The sequence below is a fragment of the Pelmatolapia mariae genome, linkage group LG2, assembly GCF_036321145.2.
Source record: "Pelmatolapia mariae isolate MD_Pm_ZW linkage group LG2, Pm_UMD_F_2, whole genome shotgun sequence".
Taxonomy (NCBI): domain Eukaryota; kingdom Metazoa; phylum Chordata; class Actinopteri; order Cichliformes; family Cichlidae; genus Pelmatolapia; species Pelmatolapia mariae.
The window spans coordinates 19,927,352-19,950,004 of record NC_086228.1 but is presented as its reverse complement, the minus strand read 5'-3'; the positions used below and the strand labels follow the sequence as shown (position 1 = coordinate 19,950,004).

The 22,653-nt window shown below is 37.5% G+C and overlaps 1 protein-coding gene across 1 annotated transcript; it reads right to left on the bottom strand.

Annotated features, from left to right (window-relative positions):
• Nucleotides 1–237: 237 nt before the first annotated feature.
• LOC134635998 (cytokine-dependent hematopoietic cell linker) lies at nt 238–13,800 on the bottom strand. Its single transcript, XM_063485730.1, has 17 exons — nt 13,688–13,800; nt 9,902–9,942; nt 7,914–8,061; nt 6,573–6,625; nt 6,418–6,472; nt 5,195–5,245; nt 5,074–5,114; nt 4,938–4,948; nt 4,765–4,848; nt 4,492–4,516; nt 4,269–4,293; nt 4,109–4,184; nt 4,006–4,022; nt 3,832–3,926; nt 1,570–1,644; nt 1,248–1,403; nt 238–1,163 (listed from the first exon to the last, which is right to left on the bottom strand). The coding sequence occupies exons 2-17, from the start codon at nt 9,902–9,904 to the stop codon at nt 1,011–1,013; spliced, it is 1,068 nt and encodes a 355-aa protein (XP_063341800.1). The 5' UTR covers nt 9,905–9,942; nt 13,688–13,800; the 3' UTR covers nt 238–1,010.
• Nucleotides 13,801–22,653: the final 8,853 nt, after the last annotated feature.

The following is a 22,653-nucleotide window of genomic DNA, read 5'->3' as shown; positions in this document are numbered from 1 at the left end:
GACTGAAACACAGTATTGTGCTGTTTAAAAAATAAGGCCAGGGAAGTTAGTCTGATTTAAGAAAAAAAAGAAAAGAAAATGTGAAGTAGGTATGGAAGTCCATTCCTGCCAAGAAAATTATACAAGGAGGCGAAACACATGAAAATGCTAACTTTTTTTTATATGGATTTAGAGAACCATTTTAGGCTTAGTGGTCTATATGTCACAATTCTTTGCATGATCAGTGTTTGACTGAATTCCAAATCAACTGTCCAAAAACCAGATTAGTATTTAAGAGATTAATATTTAATAATTGTTTCATTTCTCAGTAAATGACCAAAGATTACGCTATTTGGTTACAGCTTTTTGGTTTGTATAATTGTACAGTTACAGACTTTTTATTTTAGATTGTTGCTACAAAATATACAATTTGAAGACATTAAATTAGGATAATTAGGGTAGATCACTATTATGTGTTAGAGAGAAGTGGGTCTCTAATCGGGTCCGGGGACCCTCAAGGGATCCGTAAAATAATTCATTAAATTGCGCTAGATCATTAAAAAGTGCATTTTATAGATTGAGGACAATTTGATTCAATAACAAAAGCATATTTTATCCAGTAATTGCTACCACATTATGGAGGAACAGGAGGAACTGCTATGATTGTGACTCACTGCAACAATGAAATCACTTGCTAGTTTATTAGCCTGGTAGCTAGCAGGTGTGGGGAGATTTTCGATTGCTGTGGCAGAACCAGCCAAATTGATATTATGATTATAGGAGATTTTGTGTCACTGGACCCAAAGAATTTGAGAACCACTTGTCTATGGAATTAATTTAAAAACCATTAGCACATTATTATCAAAATAACCAGAAAATATAGGTACTTCTGATCAACATATATATTTTTCTTTTACAAAATCCATCCACCCCAAATTGCTCAGAATGACAGCGCTACAGTTTTTGTGGAACTGTGAACACACATGACACAAGAAACACATTGACAAATCTTTGTTGGCAAGATTCACATGTTATTGTAGCAACCGTTCAACATCCCCTTTTGTTATCGGAAATGTCAGCACACAATTGTCTGGGTACTTGTTTCCCATCGCGGTTCTCCCACTGACAAGTGTTATTGGAAATATGGAGTGGAACTTGATGATGTCTGCCACAGAGTCAAACATCTGAGGAAAAATAAGATGAATTAGAGTAAATATAGTGCGATTGAGGGTTCTTAATAAAACATTTTCTGAAATGTGTTCACTCACATCATTTGAACGATATCCTGTGCCCAGTGCGTACTTTTTTGTGCTCTCGACAAACCGAATTTTGACATTGTAAACCTTCTTCTCATGATACACAACCAATACCAAGGGTTCAAAGTTGCTGTTGGTGGAGCAGTCTCGTACCAAAAATGCACCATCCTAATGGGAGGAGTTACAGAAAGAAAAGAATATTCCTGTTAAACTGTGCTTTTGGTGTGTTGTTTTTACACTTTCAACTGATATAGATCCAAATAACTATGTTTAACATCTGCCCAAGCTTAAGACATGTTCAGTTATATTTTTAGTGGAATCCTTATTGATATACCTTGTTAACCAGGTGCAAGGCGTGCTCAGCATCTGCTCGAGTACATGTCCCGATGTACCAATCTTCCTCACAGGTCTGCCAGAAAAGTTAATTGATCAGTGGATTCAAAGCTAGTTAATATCACGTTGTGATGGATATCATTTTTGATTACAGGATTAATTTGGGTTAATTATGGATAGTTGTGAAAAATTAAATACACCTCCACTGTTTCCATAGGAATTAAAGGGGTAATTAGCAGCCAGGTAATGCCAATACACTTGATTACCTGATCATCAGCACATGTGATCATCTCTAAAAACACAGAAGCTTTGGCATTTTGCTGGAAATGATTATTCAGGTGTTTGTTCACACAATACTACAGTTTTCCAGGAGTGGATTCCCCCAAGAATTTCATCCCAAGGTCAAACTGTGCATTGCTAGGTGCTGCAAAATAAGTGAAAAATACCCAAGAGCTACATCTTAGACTCTACAGGCCTCAGTTAACATGTTGAACCTTAAAGCTCTTGAATGTACAATTAGAAAGAGAATGAACATGTTTGGCTTTTTTTGAAAGGGTTACCAGTAGAAAGCTACTTCTTTCTGAAGAAACGTAGTAGCATGGCTAATTTATGCAAAGTTGCATCTTAACAAACCACAACATCTCAGGAACAGTCTCCTTTGGACTGATGAGACCAAAGTGGAGATATTTGGCCATAGTGGACTGTGCTACTGTGGTGGCAAGGTGTAATTTCTTGGCTCAGCTGCTGGAGGGAAAGGTGGAGCAAAGTGGTTTGAGGAGAAGTGCCAGCTGAAGAGAATAGTGCATCTGCTAATTAAGCTCTCCTACTGAATAATAGGTGTTAAGAACTGTGTCTATGCAATACTGAAGTGACTCATAGTAGCAAAGATACTTGCTGCTGCCACATTCTAAAAATAGCATGTCAGTGCAAACACCTCTTACCAACTGGTGGTGGAGGTATGATGGTTGGGGCTTGTTTTGCAGTCACAGGACCTGTGCAGTTGATCATAAACTCCGCTGCATACCAAAGTATTCTTAAGTGAAGTGTAAGGCCATCTGTCCAACAGCTAAAGCATGACTGAAACTGGATCATGCAACCGGGAAAATGATCCCAAGTACAGCAGCAAATGTACAACGAATGACCCAGTCAAAGTCCAGACCTCAACCTGATTAAAAAAGACGGTGGGACCCTAAGAAAGCTGCACATGAACAAATGCCTGCAAACCTCAATGAACTGAAGCAATGTCGTAAAGAAGAGTGGGCCAAAATTCCTCCACAATGACGCAAGGGACTGGTTAAGTCATTTAAAGTCACTCTTGAATCCTAAATCACTTAACCTTTCACATGTCTTTTTTAGAGTTCTATGAAAATTTTAAGGAGTTTGGAAAGAAAAGCATCTGGACTTCTTTAAGTTTCCTTGAAGACTTTTCACCTCTCATCCAAGAAGCTTCTTCAGTTCTAAGAGCAGTTGGTGGATAGTCCCAGATTTTAAGCCCTATGGGAGTGTCCCCAAGAGGGTCATGGACCCCCTCTTGATCCTCTACCTAATCACACGAGCCAAGGTGTGAAAGTGGGTGTGGGTCACAATCAGCCAAGGTTTCGGGTGAACCCACTGTGAAACCTATCCCCACACTATCATGTGGTTTACTGAGGTGAAATGGCCCAGGATGTGAGTGGGTGTTAAGGTGTCTGGGGAGGGATCTCAAAACTGGATTATAGATGGCAGACAGTTGGTGTTGTAAGCCACCACCTCTGTTCAAAGATGGTCGTTCACAGTGGACATAGATGGCTTCTTTTACTCCTCTTTCAAACCGTCTGTCTTCTCTGTCCAAAATGTGAACATTGGCGTCCTTGAAACAATGACCTTTAGATGCAGGCGAGTCGTGTCCCGTGGACGTGGCTCTTCTATGTTGTGAACCCATTGGGGTAGGTTTCACAATGGGTTCACCCGAAACCTTGGCTGATTGTGACCCACACACACTTTCACGCCTTGGCTCGTGTGGGTAGGTAAAGGATCCATAGGAGGCCCATGACCCTCTTGGGGACACTCCCATAGGGCTGGGAATCTGGGACTATCCACCAATTGCTCTTAGAACTGAAGAATCTTCTTGGATGAGAGGTGAAAAGTCTTCAAGGAAACTTAAAGAAATCCAGACGCTTCTTTACAAGCTCCTTAGAGTACAATGACCTGGATGACTGAGAACCTTTACAGACATAGTTCAACAAAAACTTTCTTTTTCACATGACTGTAGCAGCACATTTACCTGTTGAGGCTTTTCCATTGGGACAAAGTCGTGCTGGTCAAAGTCTTCTTTCGTCTGAGGCCATTCATGGTGATGGCGTTTCGATGGGACCCTTTCTTTAAGTAGATGTCAGGGGGGACTTATTAAGTCAGTAACTGTATAATGACTGTTAATGATGAGCCCAAAGATACTTACCTAGACTTTGATGGCTCCTAAATAAAAGACAGAAAAGATGCATGTAAATAAGACATAACATTTAAAAAAGCATCTTGAGAAGTCTGAAAATATAAAGTCAGACCTTCTTTCTAAGTGAGACTCCAAATCCAGTGAATGCCTGTAATTGCCGTGTGTAAGACCTTCAGAGCTGAGTGGACCTAAAAAAACCCTTTATGTGTTAATACAGTTGTAAACAATTATTGGTAACACTTTATAACAAGAGGCTGTGATTTTTATCTTACCTTTCATATGTGAACTAAACTCTGCCTGTTAAAAGTATAAAAAGAGAGTTAAAAGACAATGCATGGTGAAATTTGTAGAATAAAATCAAATGTATATATGAATAAAGAAAGCATGTTTATTTTACAATATTTCCCATAGGGCTTAGTTTGTTAAGAGATGGTAAATAAAATGCAAACAACAACAATACATCTTCTAATAGGTTCAGCATTTTTAGCTACTTACATTTCTAGTGGTCCCGTGCTCTCTGCTGAAATCAAATGACATCAAATAACATGTCAGAAGAGCCTCCAGCATTTGTGTTAACTATGTGATAACTTTTCCAACCAGCAGATGGTGTCATCGCTACACTGTACAAACTGTGGGGTGTTGTTTTTGCTTTACACCATTATTGCAGGGGAAAGAGTCACACTGGGTTATCGTCAACTCCAGCAAATTAAAACCACAGGGAACTGGGACAAGTGTCAGGTTCTATATATAAAATAAAACAGTACTCACTCTCTCCTGCAACCTTGCTGTACAGCCATTCCAGACAAGACATTGACCAACTCCAGGGTAAAAGGTGATGGTGATTGCAAACTCCTGCATGAACAAAGAATCAAACAGTAAGTGCATCCATAAGGCAGATAAATACAACAATGAGTAACTTAAACAATAATTTAGCAAATTACCTTTGTGAGTGCTGTAATGTTAGAAAGAGAAAAAGTTGGTCACCTTTTTAATAGTTTATCAGCATTACAATTTATTGAAAGATTAAAAAAAAAAAAAAAACATCAGTAGACTGTATTGTTTGGCACGTGAAGTTACCTGGTCTCCTTTTGGCACAGGTGGGATCCTCCTATCTGCAACTACACCACGTGAATATACAATATGAGATTTAAACTGTGACCCAGAAAGGCAAAATAATTTCAGTCAGCTGAGATGTTACCTGTTTTCATCTTTTGTCGGCCAGGCTTCAGATCTCTATTTATCACAGGTGCTATGTTTCAAACACAGAAGACAAAGGTGAAAAGGTTCTTCTTCTGGGACAGAATCAGCTTTTACTCAGTTTACGGAAAACATTACAGTACATTTAACTAAAGACAACCAGTATCCTTCAATTAATCTGTAATAATCAGCTTTAGTATTAGATGATGCCAAATCTACTGAGATCAGAAGTTGTAAATCTATGAGAAAAAAGTCTTTTATGTTAAGCTACATTAAATTAAACAGAAAAAAAGAGTAGCCAAAGACTGCACATTACTACCAGAGGCTGAATATTTCTCACCACACCGTGCATGGATGAGAGGTATATCTAGATCCTGCTTAGTTAAAAAAAAAAAAAAAAAATTCTTAAGAATTTCAAGACAATGTCTCCCATTTTTGAAATGTTTATTAATTTTAAATGTTTGTCCTTCCCAGTGGTGCAGTTACCTCTATGTCGCCCTCTGTGCCATCTCTGGTAAACTATCTATCCATTCCTTTCTGAGCATTACTACTAACAATAAAACAAAAAGACATACAGACTGATGAAATGAACTACATAACGTCATGTAATCTGGTTGAGTTAAAAACTAGCTGAATATCGACAGCCACCACTAAATCCCCAAGTTGTTTAGGTGGAGCTGACTTTCCTACTTTGACAAGCAAGTGTAAAACACAACTTCAGATTTCTTTTGAAACACTTTCTTTTCATTCATCTTTGATCTTAAGCGACAATTAGAGCTAGTATTTGCTTCACTATGTTCATTAGCTAGTCGCTGCCCCCTGGTAGTGCAAAGGTGCAAGGGCAGACTGCAACTAACTAATGAAGTTAGTTGCAGCATATGGGTTTTCAGCATGAATAATGCTGTCTAAGTGACTCTGTGCTTTGATGAGCAGCAACCAAGAAGAGAGAAATTATTAAGCCATTGCAAAGACTAAGTTACCTTCAATATTTATCAAATGTTTTCTAATTTTCATTGATCATATTTGCCAGCACAAGCTGCTGTTACCAGGCAAAGTATGGATGTGCGTGATTATGTAATTAAGTTATTTTATTTGTTAATTAACTGTGATTTAATAGTTTTGTTTTTCAAAGTAAACAAAGATGTCTCTGATTTGAATTTCACTGCTACTGTTCAGTGTCTTTACCACAATAATCACTCAATTTTAAATGCGTTGTAGGTTTACCTGTTGTAAATGGTGTTTCTCTGGGTGGACATCTTGGGAGGATGTTTGAGTTACCCTGATTGATTGAAGAGCACAACGAAATATGGAGTACGGTCAGTAAGGTAGTTCCATTCAAACTGTATATTTATTAAAGAAGACCAAAAAAGAAACCTTACAGGGGCGAGTGATGAAAGGTTGTGAGCTGATGATGACCTTGGGAGATCCCTGTCTTAAGAACCAAAGAAACACTCTCATCAATGACTGTGATGATAGTACTTTAAGAAGTTCCAGTGTAAGCTGACAGTTTAAACACCCTGTGAGTTTGTATCATTCCTGTAAGTTGGTCGATGTCAGTCCCAGTAGTGCACTGCAGCAGCAGACTGTATTGATTACAGAGGGAGAATGCTCCAAGTGTGAACAAATTTAAAAGCCACATTCACTATAAAGTTGTAGACATGCAGCTGTGAGGCCCCTGGCTGCGGGCCACATCCAAGCAGGAGAGTAAAGCGAGCTTGTTCGCACTGCATATTTCCCTCTCTTCCCCCTCAGCTGCTGGATAATTGTAATCTCCCGCAGTCTGACTCAGCCAACAGATGGCCCTGGAGACCCACTGGCAGATCATGCTCACTCAGCATGAGCTCTTTCTCAGATCCAGGCTGCTTTCATTCTCACCACAGTTTGTGGTAGATCTGTTTTTTTCCCCCTGCACCTCATTCAGCTTCATTCTAATTACATTCATGAGAGCATTTCTGTGTAGGAAGGTAAAATAGACTCAGTGTCCCTGTGTCAAGTACAAATAGTACTTTAAGTCAAGTCTGAAGAAGTTTGGGAATTATTAAATTCATTTTAGTGGTTTTAGATTAAGGTAACTGCTTAACAATTCATTTAATAATTACTTGTGGACGTATGACCTTAATCCACTGTATATAATAATAATAATAATGGATTGCATTTATATAGCGCTTTTCTAGGCACCCAAAGCGCTTTACAGTTCCACTATTCATTCACTCTCACATTCACACACTGACGCAGGCAAACCACAGTTGTAGCCACAGCTGCCCTGGGGCAGACTGACAGAAGCGAGGCTGCCATATCGGTAGGGTAAAGTGTCTTGCCCAAGGACACAACGACCACGACAGAGAGAGCTGGGGGATCAAACCGGCAACCTTCCGGTTACAGATGAGCTTCCCAACCACCTAAACCACGGTCGTCCCATGTATACATTTAAGAAATAATGAAAAAACGAAATAATAAAACACTATTAAACATAATATTAATAATAATAATAATAATAACTAAAAGTGCCAATCCACTAAACTCATTTTACTTTAATGTTTTAATGCGCTTTATTAGGACCAAATAAACAACTTTTCTCAGTGGTCTCATTAAAGATGCTTTAAATACATTTTCATCTCATGAAATTAAAATCAAGCTATAGCTGAGGTAGTATTAGTAGTACTAGATATTAGTATTAACAAAACTAACATTAAAATAGAAATGAAAGACTTTCTTTCTACCTGCATACTCTCGGTCATCATTTATGGGCCTCGCAGGAAGAATGCGTACATTAAACACTTCTTCCTGGTTATCCACCACATCGTACTCAGGTTCCTCTACGTCGTTAGCATATCTTTGAGTTCTGTTCCTTTCTGCTCTGCTGCGATCCTGTGAAAAGAAAATTGCAGCTTCTTTAGAGTGGGAAATTATACTGGCCTGCAGTTATTATTACCATTAGTTTTGTTTTTTGTTGTAGTTTATTTTAACTTGCCTTTTCTTGCCCTCAACATCAGTATAAAGTATTCTGAGCAGGCAACTCTTTGCAGTTTCGATGCACATATACAACAGTAAGCACAGGAAGCAACTATGATGATATAACCCGCTGCTTGTCCCCCAGGGATTTCCTCATTTACAATTACACAGGCACCAAAGCCAACACATCATAGAAACAGAGGTGATAGCTTGTGACACAGTGTTAAAAATCAGCACTGTCTATTTCTGGGAGCTAATGACATATGACACAAAGTGCATTGTGACCATGTTTGGTATTTTGTTCCTCCTGTTGCAAATTTGGAAAGATGGGTGAGATTACGGTGAATACACAGTTAACGGGTGCATTGATCATGCCGAATCAAACCTGCTCCTCTCCTTTAGTTAAAAAAACCTCCACATCAGAACTCCTTTGCTTTTAATGAGGAGGACAGTCTAGACTGACTTTTCCACAGAGGAAATTGATGTTTGTGTCCAGCAGGTGCAGTGTCACCATTAGACATTTGTGCACCACCCAACCTGAATATTTTGTCACTGGAATAAAGTGGAAACCATGTGTCCATGTTTTCTGTCTCTAATGATGCACCCTGAGACTTTATTTTAAAAATACTGGGCTGGAAATGTATTTTTTTTAAATTCCCCATTTATTAAACTAATCTATCTAAACTACCTAACTAACGCAGTATTTATTAATCAGAAAATTAAATTGCAAACAATCCTTAATCAACATTTAAACCAAATAAAAAAATGTAACAGTATAGGTTTTTAAACAGATATTAGCCCTACTCAGCTAAAAACACTTTTATGAAAAGAAAACCTTTGAGATATGCAACATTAGATTTTACTTCAGGTCTGTTACACATTTTTGTAGTTTGCTGTAGTTCATGATACAATGTTCAAAATAATTTTTCTGAATATGATTGAACTATAATGTTTTTGTTATAGAAATCAACTAACTCTGTCTAACTCGACATTTTCAGTCTTTGAATCATCATATAGATTATAGAGTTCAATAGAGTTCAATAGAGTTATCCAGATGAATAAGAAAAGAACAAAAACATACGTTTAGGTTTTTAAGTTAAGATCAGATTTCGTCCCTTTCTGATGTACATGCAAGCCATTTCCTCTTTCCAGAGGACTTTGGTCATTAAGTTTGAGTGTTAGCACTTTGTGCCATGCAACATCGTTCTGCTCTGCATTTCCGAGAAGCATCGTGAACCTAAGCGCTTAGGAAAGTACAGAAGAAGCTTTCCTCTAAACACAGAGCATTTTCTTGTAATACCTTGGCGCTGACATTATATAGTAATCGCCCAAACAATACGGTTACCTAGAATATGCAACAACTATTTTAATTTCTTTAAACCTCTTATGTTTTTAAACGATAGACGTATAATGTACGGTATTCATTCATTATCATGTATTATTAATGGTAACCAACACATGTCAACAGAGTGCATGTAAACTTATGAGAAAATTATTGTATAATTGGGGACACTAATATAAAATATTTCACAATTTCAATTTAGAAATAATATTACTAAATCACAGAGAACAATCTTTGTCGCCTACAATGTGTTGTTTTTACCATGCACTAACAATGACAAAGCAGAATCTCACTTTAGTCATTTCTGTGCTAAAAGGTAATTACACAGGGGGCTGCAGACTCCCAACGTATCCCCTGGGAACATTCATGTGGAACCAGCAGCGAAACGCTGTGGATACGGCCGCCATAACTCACCATTATCACAGCAGACTCATGGCTGTTCCCTCTCTCTGCAGCTAACGAGGGGGTGAAACAAAAATGAAAAACATCATTAGTTGGGTGTTCAGCAAAAGAATGTGGCCTTCCAATACAGTTTGTCCTTGGACTTTTCTTACTCAACAGTTACACATGCAGAGGAATGAGGTCATTATATACAACAAAACAGAGCCGTTTGTGGCCTCCTGCTGCTGTCACTTGGTGCCACGCTGGTTTTCTTTCGGGTCTGAATTATATTTTTAACATAACAGAAACTGTTCAGGAATACTTTTTAACACTTTTTAAAAAAATGTTAACTCAATCCATCCATTCATCCATCCATCCATCCATCCATCCATTGAAGGTTGATCATTTGAAATTTGACATTATTACCTGGCTTTAGAGTTTGCTCTTCAAATGGAAGGACTGATGATGCCAAAAAGCAAAAAACAAACAAGCAAACAAACAAAAACAAAAAACCAAGCAAAACAAAAATACCAGAACTATTCAGTTATTCTTATCTGATAGGATTTGTATCGCTTCATTTATGTTTTTATTTTGATGTTAAGCACACTAAGTTTACATGTAACAAAGTGTCTTGAAATTAACAACAACGAGTTTTTCTTGGTCATAGCTGAATTATGGTCAACAGTTCTGACCCCCCCCCAAACACCCAAAAATCTAAGAAACAAACCAAAAAACTTGTATTAGTTAAAATTCATGATGATGATCAAGTTTGCTAATGATTATATTTGACTTTTTAAATATAATTGTTCACATATTCGCATTATTCCTACTTAAAATGAGGTTCTGCAGGATTTGAAGGAAGAGACGTAACCTGGTTTAGATTTATTGAGGTGCTTATGGAGGTAACTCATATTAATACCTGAGGACACTCAGTTTATAACTTTTCTAGACCAGCGTCAGTGCTACACACTCTTGCCTTCACAGTGAAAAGCTGGTCAGATTAAGTTAGAGCAGTTTCGTTTTTCTGTATCCACCCTTCTGTTATTGCTCATTTTTACAATAAATTGGTGGATGATGTAATTCTAGTGTCATAAGCCTTTTATTTACTCTGGTCAAACCTGCTGACTTTGAACCGCTATTTGTACTCTGAGGGAAAAAATGGTCACTGTAATTGACAATGCAGAGCTGCTCTAGATAGTCATTTATTCTTTTTAAAATTTAAGTTCTTTAGTATAGTTATGCACCCAAAGCAAAACCTGTTAGATTTGGAAATATCAAGTAACACACTCACGGAGAAGTGTTCGTCTGCATGGGCTCAGTCATACAGATGAGTATACTTAAACATCAGTGATGACTGTTTTATATAACTTACTTTTCTAAAAGGTTCGGTCAAGTGTCATCAGCATAATGAGCAATAAGGCTGTATTGGCGGATTATGGGAGGAAACATGATATTAGATTTTGGTTAAATACGCAAAGTAATTAGCATCCCGATCAAGTTGTAGATCACCCAAATAAGACCAGATCAAACACGATTAAACGTGAGCCTTCCCTGCAACTCGGTAATATCACAGTATGTGTCTCTCTGTATGTTCAAGATAATGTCGCTGATTTTTACAATTTTGTTTACAGTTTTTGTCTTAAAAATCTAACAATTAATTCATGAAAAATCCATAAAATTTAAACTCACAACCATATACAATGTCAGTATTTAATCCATGAATAATTTAACCGGTCAACACTCCTTGCCCCAAACATGCTGGTGATGGTGTATTTTGAATCAAATAAACTTAATATACATTAAATCTGATTACTTTTACACTGTTTGAAAACAGAAATCCTCACGATAACAGTTATTTCAAATGGTTAACACATCACTAGCGAGAGTATGTCCAAAGTAAAATAGACGTCTTACTTCTTCTGTAATTTAGAGGCACATACTTGTTGAATCACAATGTGCCACAGACGGTTTTCTCATTAACAGTTCAATAATTAGGTGCTCTAGAGGTTTCAGTCTTAATGCCAAAAAACGGGGGTTAAAGTGAGTAAAAGTGAGCAGATTTTACGTGGTCCACAAGTTTGTGAATATCACAAAGGTGGCTGTGAAATCATTTTAAATTTGATCACATTAGATCACTCAGATCAAATGAACTGAAATCCAATCTCACAATGAAACAACTGAAGGGCAAAAAGACATTTGTTATGCTTTTGGCATTAGCACACTGCACTGAGACAGACTCGTGCAGTCACAGTTCCTTCACTTGTGTAATTTTCAAACTTTAACCTTCTAGGACCTGGTGTCCACATATGTGGACATCACATTTTGGGATATTTAGACCAAAATACTCAATTTTGGTCTAAATATTGAGTATTTAGACCAAAATACTCAGTATTTTGGTCCTTGTAGACCAGTATTTTGGTCTACAAGGGCCTGATATCCACTTACAAGGACATTATACTGCAACTGTTCTATTAAAATTTTAAACGAATATCCTCAGATGTGGCTCTCATTTTTCTTAAAAACAAAAATAAGGTAAAAATAAAAAATCTGGTAATTCTTTGTTTTTACATTCATCGGACCCCAATCAGCCCAAATATCAAAGAGAAATTAAAAATGCATGCCGTGGAAGAGTTCGGGTCTTAGGAGGTTAAAAATATTCCATGAATTTTAAAATCCTGTTTTCAAAAAGGGCACAAAGAGGAAAAGAACCACATCCTCACGAGTTATCCACCAGTCTTTGATTGACAGCTTTTGATAGTTTTCTTTGGCCATGAAGGAAAACAAAACAGAAAGCAGGAAGGAAACCTGCCCAAAATAGAATTTAGGACATTTCAGCAATTTGAGGGATTGTGAAAATGCCAGCTGACATTAGAGGCTACCGACTCAAGTAGCAGCAAACTCAGTATTGGATTTGGCACTGTGGTCTAACACTCTGTGGGGCTGCCTGACTACTTTGCAGAGCTTACTGGGCCATGGGAAGTGGGGTGGGGCGAGACATATGAAAAAGGAGATTAGATACATGGAGCTAGCATCTGAGGTTAAGCAGTTAGTCTGGAAAATAAACTTGTGCCCCATGGAAATTGGGTGCAGAGGATTGTGGCAACTCAAACCACCAGACTACTTAAGGATTTGTGACCTGGCTTTGCTACGGAGATCAAGAACGTATCAACTGCAGAGAGCGAGAATAAGCTCAGTGTGAGGAAGCGCCATCAACAAATTATGATGATTATCATTAAAAGTTATTTCCCTCTGTTGACACACGTTAATCGATTTGTATCGATTTGCAGGTAGTTAGAAGCAAGTAGATTCGGTCTTTGTGCATCTTTTATCAAATTCACTTAGCACACTTGACTTTTTAGGTTGTACAATAAAAGCGCTCGTTGACAGTTTTCATTTTATGAGTTTAATTTGGTTACACAGTGTGAAATATTTAGATTTTGCTCTGTGTAATTATTTTTGTGAATCAAAATTAGAGGCACCTTATATTTTTAACACACATATATATATGTATTATTAGAATTTACCATAATTAACTTGACACGGTTTCATTCACACTTCAGTTTTAGGAACTTCAATGTTTATAATACAGAATAAAACAACTTTTTAATGCAATTTAAAACAACTGAAATCTTGTTTTTGAATTTTAATCAAAGTGAGTTTCTCATCTTTTGCAGCAGCTCTTGCCTTTTAAAGACCCCCTTTCCTATTCACACATTTTCATCTATTTTTAGCACAGAGAAACATCCGCGCTTTGTTCTTTTGTAGCATTTACACACTCACAAATGCAGAATTTCAACATTCAACTCAAAGTGAACCCACCTTTTCTGAAGATTATACAGCAAGCACTCCTTCATCAGTAAGTGACCAGCAGTTTTGTGCTTCTTTGGTTTGTGTATGGGTATAGAGAGAAAGTGTCTGCAGTATGTCTTCCTTCCCGGTGTACGCGCAGAGACACTGAGGTTGCATCAAGTCTCTAAGTCTCAGAGTTAAGCAGCCCACTGTAACCTAAAATAACTTCCTGTGTGGTGAGTAACTGGCCTATAACTCGAGGTCTTCTCTGTTTTAGATAATAAAATGGTTCTTTGCAGACAGTTTCTACTTGTGCATCTGTGCCCTGACTTTACTAACACTAAATTGCCAATTCAGAAAATGAACAAAATATTTTGCAGATGCGTCCTTTCTAACACGAGTCTTCGTTTATTTATTTTTAAGTTTCTTTATTACTTCTGTGGCAACTTTTAGCTCTGTGCGAATTATTTCCTGTGTTGTTTCACCCTGTGATTTTGACAGCTTATTGTTTGACACTATTTTAAAAGCATGCATAAAGCTAAACACTACACCAGATGCTCAGTAAATCAGGGTCGAACGAATCTTCACTGAAGTAGGTTTTTCTGTTGATTTCAAAAGGAACATGGTGACATTTCGACATCTGCTCTGCCAAGCGGTAAAGGAAGCACGGTGACATTTACCCATTCATCAACTGGCTTCATTTATGTAACAACCATATGGGTGAGCCCAAATTTTAATCTGAGTAAATATTTTAGCGCGAAATTTGACTTCAGTGCAATATTTACTCATTTTATAGCACCTAATAAAGTATTGAGGATATACTTAGGAAGCACTGCTAAAAGAAAAGCTTTTGTTCACACATTCAACCCTTTAGCATTTAATGTGATAGTTATAAACCCAGAAACCCAAACTGGACAGCTGTAAACATGTAACTAACAAATATTAGTAATGTAATAGCTCAAATGAAGGAAACCTGCTGAATCATGTTCTAAATGCTTAATTTTTGGCCATGAAGTGACATTGGAGTGAAGCTTTATTGCCCTATTAACACAGCTCACTGAGAATAGCTCACAATAAACGTGCAGACAGTACTTATTGTTTTTTTCTTTTTTAAAAAAACTTAATCTGGAACAAATCAAGGAAGGTATATAACTAATGTTCTCTTTAAAAGCTTCATTCTCTCACCTTCAGAAGTGGTGACCTGTGCACGCACTTAAGATTACCTTTTAGCTCAAGGGAAATGGAAAACTTTTCGGTCCTTCAGTCCAAAGATTGCACACATTATTAGAGCTTCACTTTTATTGCTTTAGCCATCTGTAAATGGTAAAGCCTGGAATCAATGCACTGCTGACATTTGCCGTGAAGTTAATTCTGCTTCATTCTTAGATGATAACTGCTATTTTTCTGTTAATTGTGACTTTCATGTACTTTGATCCAAGTAAATATTTTTTTATAGGGATCTAAGTAGTTAACTTGCAAAGTATTATGATAATACAAGCATTACAACCAAGACTTCTACAAAATAAATACTTTTTAAAAGAAAGTAGTTACATTAAAAGATGTAATATAAAAGCGTAAATATTTTTTCACAGCTTCTTCTGTTCTTCCTGTTCATGCGAGCAAGTAGTTTTTTGTCTTTTTAAAGTTACTTCCTGTTATATTTTGAAGAGTTTCATGTGTTTACTTTAGTCATTCGATCCTTTTCCTGCCCCTTTTGTATTCATGAATCCATTTTTATCCTTCTCTGTGTTCTACCCTGAGCTTCTCACCTGACTCCTGATCCCATGTTCTTCCTCTGTAGGGTCCCTGTGTATAATGTTTCTAATCATATTTACCATCCTGTCAGTCACTGGGTCATGCTAAAGAAAACTTGGCCATGATCAGTGTAATTTTAACAAAACAGATCCGATTACACATAATTTATGAATGTAATTTGATTTTTTTTTTAAAGTAAACACAAAAGGAAAGAATGGAAGGAAGACATGAAAGAAAAATAACAACTTTTTTTTTTGGTTTGTTTCTGGTGAGTTCAGTTAATAAGCTGTCAGTGGCTGAGCTGAACACCCACATTCACACTAGTTCACATAGTCTGTGGGCACATGGTAACCTTACTGCTAACCTTTGTACTGTTTATTTTAGTTGCTTAGGTTAAAGAAGCCACCTAGAGCAACTGAGTAAAAAATAAATTACATTATACAGTATTGGGGATTTAAATGTTTTTAATGCTGCCGTTATGAAAAACTGAAATACTGAAGTTTCAGACGACTTTTCAGCGATCAGCAAATCCATTCTAGAGCTGACCTGCCTTTCTGTTTAAACAGAGTAATGCTACAGCAAAGTGTCTTCCTGTCTGCATAGGGTAAGAGGCCTGGTCCCCTCTAAAAAGCGATGCAGCAGAGCACGAGCGCACAAGGTCAGTCTCTCTCCTGTGGTTTCTTCTGCAATGGTATAGCCTGACTTCCTGTGAAAGATTACCATCAAGCCTCTCATATTCTCACTGATGCTTATCTTTTGAGCCACAAATGCCAACTCCCTGAACATCTCTACACCTTGGCCCCCAGTGACAGCTCCACTGGCCTGTCAATCTGGCAGTCCATCCTGTGTCCTCAACCCCCCCTCTCATCCTCATCCCAGCAGCCAAAAAATGAGCCTCCTCTATCCTGGACCTGTCATCAAGAAATAAGATCCAGAGTCCCAGTCTGGGGTGTGATGAACGCAGAGGCTGAATATGGGAGAGATTTGTGTGCGTGTATGATCAAAGTTTCAGTTTAATATAACCTAAGCTTCAGTGTATTTATAGTTGTCTTGTTTAAGTTACAGATGTTGAATTCCTAGCTCCACAGGATGCATGTGAGTGCGCTGATAAACCACATCACGTAAAGAAGCATCATTGAACAGCTGCAGAAGTAGTCTGTATCAGGAGGCCCTCCTCTACACAGAAGAACCACAAAGTGACAGTAACTGTGGGCTGACATTTCCTGCAAAGAAATTACCTAACATTCACAAATGGATTGGTTTAAACATATTTCCAAACAGATATTTATATTTGATTTGTTGTTCTAACCAGTCAAAATATTTATTTTGCTTTTTTTTATGTCTCAAAAGCTGAAAGAATAAGAATTAAAACAGACAAGACTCAGTGTGTAAAGCCGTCTTAGCGGAACTGTGAGGCTTAGGCAATGCTGCACTTTGTAATGACAACTCACTGAAGCCCTGTTGTATAAACCCCCCACAAAAAATAAGTTTAAGCATTTAACAAAAATGAAGCTAAAAATGCCAAAGCAGTGTGAAAACCTAAATATACCTAAACATGATCTAATAGAATGTAGAACTCTGCTTACCAGAATAACTTAAGTTAAGTTTGAAGCATGACATTTTGTGTGTGACCTTATCAGTCTCCTCCATCGTTGTGGAGGAGTTTTGGGGCATCCTTCTTTTTCAGCGTTCAGTTCATTGAGGTTTGTGGGCATTCATTTTAGCACAGATCTCTTAAAGTCACACCACAGCTGAGGTCTGGACGTTGATTTTGCCTGTTTGCAAGACCTTGATTCTATTCTTCTTTAGTCCTTTGGCTGTAGATTTGATGCTGTGCTTGGATTTATTTTCCTCTTTCATTGGCCGGTTTCAGCCAAAGCTTTAGCTGTGGGACAGATGGCCTCATGTTTGACTGGAAGGTGCCCAAGTCCTATGGCTGCAAAACAAAAAGTAAAACCTCAACCCCTGTGCTTGACAGTGGGTATGACATATTTGTGCTGGCGTGGTGTCTTTGGTTTCACCAAATATGGCAACTTTGGTCTTATCTGCCGAAAGGACTTTGTTGTTTGGTCAGATGCAATTTTTCACAGACCTAAGCTGTGCTGCCATGGTCTGAGAAGAGCATTTCTCCTGGCAACACTTCCTGTCTTGAAAATTTAAGATATATCTGCAGTCCCCAGGTAGCTACTGAAATGATAAATGAGGCCTGTAGATGCAGCTCTTGGGGTTTTTGCAATTTCTCTAAGCATTTCTCCATCTGACCTTTGGTGAATTTGCTGGTGAATTTGCATCCACTGCTAGGAGACTGGCAAGTTTCTTGAATGTTTTCCACTTTCCTACTGTAGAATGATGAATGTCAAATTGTTTGGAACGCCTTTACAACCCTTCCCAGATTAATGGACAGCAAGAGTTACTGTTTTTCCTCCATTGCATTGTGTTAACACCCGAATGTTCCAGACCTGTACAGCACCAGCACTTCTGCTTTTATAGAGGTGGTTACTTTTCAGATGATTAATCAAGTACAGGAGCATCTGGCTGCTAATTACCCTCTTAATAAATATGTATCTGTTGTTTGTTTTAAACAAGTGTTGAAAACAAACTTTTCTAAATTAGCTTTTGCTTCATCTTTATTCCTTTAATTTTCACCACTTTACATCTAATGCATGTATGGAAGTTTATATGTGTGATGAATGTAAGACCATTTGCTTGACTGTGTCTGTGTGCTGGAACTAACTATAATTATATGTGTGTATGAGTTTGAAAAAGTGCTATACAAATAAAATTATTATTATTATTATTATTATTATTATTATTACTATTATTATTATTATTATTATTATTATTGTTGTTGCATTTTGGCTTGCTATTTGTGATCTATTTCAGAGCCTCTTTCTTTTCATATGTTCAGTTCCTTTAGGTATTTCCTAATAAACTAATAGTGAGATAGAAGTGAAGTCTTAATTTCAGTCTTGATTCTCACTTATTCCACATATGACTGCATGCTTTTAGAACAGTCATTTTTCAAAGTTTCAAAAGTTGTCAATAAAGGTCAGTGTTCACCATAATAAGGACTTAGCTTGAATTATGCTTCAATCTTTAATGATACAAAAATGACACCATGTGACTCTTTCTTTGTTACATTATTTGTCACTATGGAAACAAACTTACTTTTATCGCCATGTGTTATTTAGTTGACATTAAAAGCTCTAGATATAGCAGTAGATGGCCTTTATGCAAAGAAGACTCATGTTATGTGGAAAAGATTGAATGACCTGCAGTCAGTGAGTTCTGAGCCTGCTGACAGTGTGATTGAAAATGGTTGTAAACACGCTGTCAGTGCTCATTGATGATGAAGGCCAGCAAGGACATCACAGAAAATATGTTGGCAGAACATAAAATATGAAGACGGTTCATCCAAATGACTTCACACATTTCTCCTCTTTTGATCCCCAACAATACACCCACTAAGTGTGGTGTACACATACAGAGATACATGCAGAGAATTGTTCCTTTAGTTTGATAGAGGAGAAGGATGAGATAATTTCAAACAGCCAGATAAGATCGCGGAGAGGGAGAGGGCAGGCAGTCTGACCAGTTTGGCTATCTCTCCGATGAGCGTGTGATTCAGTGGCGTGAATAATTAAAGCTGGGAGCAGAGATAGGAATCTGTAGACGCCAGGCTCGGATAATACTGGACGGATATCAGGGGCCTTTGGTGCGGGGAGGTGGCAGCTGAGATGACATTAGTCACTCTCCAGTGTGCCCCGGGCAGCCGTCAGGGTACAGTGCTGAAGGTCAGAAGATGATGGATGGACAGACACCGGCGGTGGCTCATCGCTGAAGTTGACTAGAAAACGAATGTCCTGTACATGAAATATTATCCTCATGGAGGAAGATACCTGATCTGATACTGCAGCGATGTGTCATGGTTATGTGAACTTTGTGAAAGACTGTGGTTCATCAGCTTGAACTGAAAAATGTGGAAAGACGGATAAATATATTGTGTTGATTATTCAGAAATGCATAAAGGTGATGTTAATTCACATAAGAACGCTTTCAGATTATCATGAAAATGATTCATTACACATTCATCTTGCTATATAAGTCATTAAATTCTTCATCATAATTACAGATTAAAAGATGTACTGCCTAATCTGTGTCTGTGTGCTGAATTTGAAGGGTCGCGGTGACAGATTTGTTTTTCTCCCCTCCTACATAGTGATTTTTCATTTTTCTTATCATCTTATCTCTCTGCTTTCTCTGAGCCAGATGTCTTTTATGTTAGCTGCACAGAGACACAGTCAACCGTCAGTGTAAACTTTACTAAGAGTTTTTTTTTTTTGTTTAGTCTGCTGCAAAAGGCACAACTGCCCACTCACTGATTGTTTGCATATGTTTATAGAAACTAAAATTGTTTGGCTTGCAAATTAAGCTACTCTAAATTTAGCTTGTGGGTAGATGTCACAGCATGCAAAAGTTGTTCTGAAACAAGCATCTGTATGAACCTAACCACAAAAGAGCGTCCTCCTCCACCCTGAGCATTGGTGTGACTGTACTCAAAGTCTTTTTCTCTCAATCTTGCATCCATGCATCGCTCCATTCATTATAATGGTAGCAGTGTGTCAGCAGAGCCTCCAGGATGGCAAGGAACCCCATATTCAGGTCAACTCACAGTCAGAACGATTCCTTGATTATTCCTTATTTATCCCAGTCATTCCCCCTGCTGTGGTGTGGAGTCTCTGGAAGATGTGTGTCTGAGTGAGTGGAGCCAGGGCTAATGAGCTGAGAGCTGGCCTGCTGATTGTTAGTAGGCTAGGAGCTGTGCTTCAACCCACTCAGAAAGCACATTCAAATCATCAGAAGGCCAACCCTGCATTGAGATTGATGCAGGCCAGTGACGCAAGTCAGTAATGCAAATGTGTAGGTGTTTAATGCCTTGTTTTATGGTGATAAAAACACTCAATATGCATGTAACTCGAGGTTGTTCCACTGGAGAGGTGATTCAAAATCTGACAAGGGGAAAAAAATGGCTATATCAACAGCACTTAGACAAAAACTTTCCAGTACTGTCACATACAATGTGCAGCCATGCTATCAGTTCTGTGAGGCTTTAGGCACAGGGTTGCTTTGATTTACAAAGCTCAGATTAGCATGTTAGCATGCCATTTGCTAATTGGCACTGACTGCAAAGGTAAGATAAAGCTGACTGGAGTTTGTTATTCATTTTGTAGTAAAAATGGAGATACACACACTTCACCAAATAACAACCCTAGATGCAAAGTAAAGGCTAAGAGACTATATGATGGAGGTGGCTGTGGTGGTTGTTGAGATAGTTGTTTCATCTGGGTGTTTGCTTCATATTCACTGGAAAAATATAGCACTAACATAAATACACAGTAGTGATCTTGTACCAGATGCCATGAAGTTACAGCCAATACTTGTTAACATATTTAACTCAAAATCATAAAGTTTGTGCTGAGACATTGAAGGGAAAGTCAGGTGTTTAGCAGGTCCCGAGTCCACTGTCCACTGAATTTCTCCTTCCTCCTAATGTCCAGAGACAAGCAATTTGTGGGGTCAGGTTAATTGGTGATTCTAAACAAAACTGTGAATGTGCATGCAAATGTCTGTCTGTCTCTCTGTGTTAGCTCTAGTTTAATTGGCAACCGGTACAAGGTCTACCTGCCTCTTGCTATATGGTATCGGTGCCTATCCAAGTGTTGGATTACAGTACAAGACAAAAATAGATTAGTCTCTCTCTTACTTTTTGCAGTTAAGCTGTAATGTAACGTGTTACTTTTAACTTTATAAGATTAGCTTGTATGAAACCAATAACTTCTGTACATACATATTTAAGAGAGGTGATACTTTTTTTTTAAATACTTTTGCTGGGGGCTAAAGTATTTAAAAAATACACATTAAAATATGATGAGCTTTTGTGTTCAGTGTTTAATTTGATTTTGTATAAAATAAAATATGCACTGGTACTGCCCACACACACCCCACCAAAAAGTAGCTATATATTTTTTTTTAGTAACATATATTTATTAAAATATATTATGTTTGCTCAAAAAAAAATGGCATAGTTCATACATTGTAGTACTGAAGTAGTTACAACATTCAGATAACTACATTAGTGAAAATGCATTCAAGAAGCTGTGGAGAAGTTTAGGACTTTAGCACATCCGTGTCTGCAAATTGTGCAAATTATACATTTATGTGTTGTGGTGTTAAATTAGATTTAATTTAGTGTCTTAACTAGAGAGTAATTTACTAATTATTAGTTGTAGAAAGTTAAGTTACAGCAAATGCATTTGCTTTAATCAGAAAAAAACAAAGCACAAACCCCTGACAAATCTCAATTTCTTTAACGTTTGTATAAAGCACGCTACCAAAAGCCTGACTGATAAAAGCTGCTCATTTCTGGAAGGATCATAGCTCATGCATTCATTTCCTATTGATGTGGTGCACCTGGCAAACAGCTGTACGTTTCTCATCATCTGCCTGTGGTGAGAAACATTGATAGCATCAGCATGTGTTTTTTTCCTGTTAAAAGAAAACAAGTAAACATGTTCCCCACTTACACTGTGAGGAAAAATTACAAATCGTCTTTACTATTATGAGCTGTGTTTCAGAGCCACGATTTGAGACGGTTTTTTCTTTGTTTTCCATTTTATTTCTGGTCGTTGTCGAACAATTTTAAAAATATGGTTCAGTTTTAAATTTATGTTTGGAGTTCTGTTAAGTATGCAATTGTAATGTCTGTTGGTGTTTTGAATACCGGCACAGTCTGTTTTTAGATCTATCTCAATCAATATTAAAGGCATTCAGATTCCTCCAGAGATCTAAACATGATGTGAATCATTGCAGTCAATCACTGACCCAATGCCTCAGTAAGACATGTTATTGTTGTCAATATACAGTACGTAACTCTATAATGTTAAGTTCTATTTTGCCACATATAAACGTAACACAAGATAGTTGCTTATCATTGCCTAGCTTCTTAGGTAAACTTACTTTTCTTTTACACAAAGAGTGACTTTATCTTATCTTTTACATGATTTGTGTCTCATTTCCTGCCGCCCAGATTTTTGTTACAAATGATATCAAAACCACAATGTAGCAGAACTTATTTCAGCAATATCTTGGCATTATCTGCCATCACAAATTTCAAACGGTGAAAACATTTCAAAAAATTCCAAAAAAACGTAATACAGTGCAATATTTTATTCAAAATCGAA

What these genes read in the sequence shown, in the direction of transcription:
- LOC134635998 (XM_063485730.1), bottom strand. An exon ending in CCGACAAAAGATGAAAACAG is followed by an intron (nt 5,115 to 5,194) that starts GTAACATCTCAG and finishes CACGTGGTGTAG; the next exon opens with TTGCAGATAGGAGGATCCCA. An exon ending in CAATGGAAAAGCCTCAACAG is followed by an intron (nt 1,645 to 3,831) that starts GTAAATGTGCTG and finishes CTTTTCTGGCAG; the next exon opens with ACCTGTGAGGAAGATTGGTA.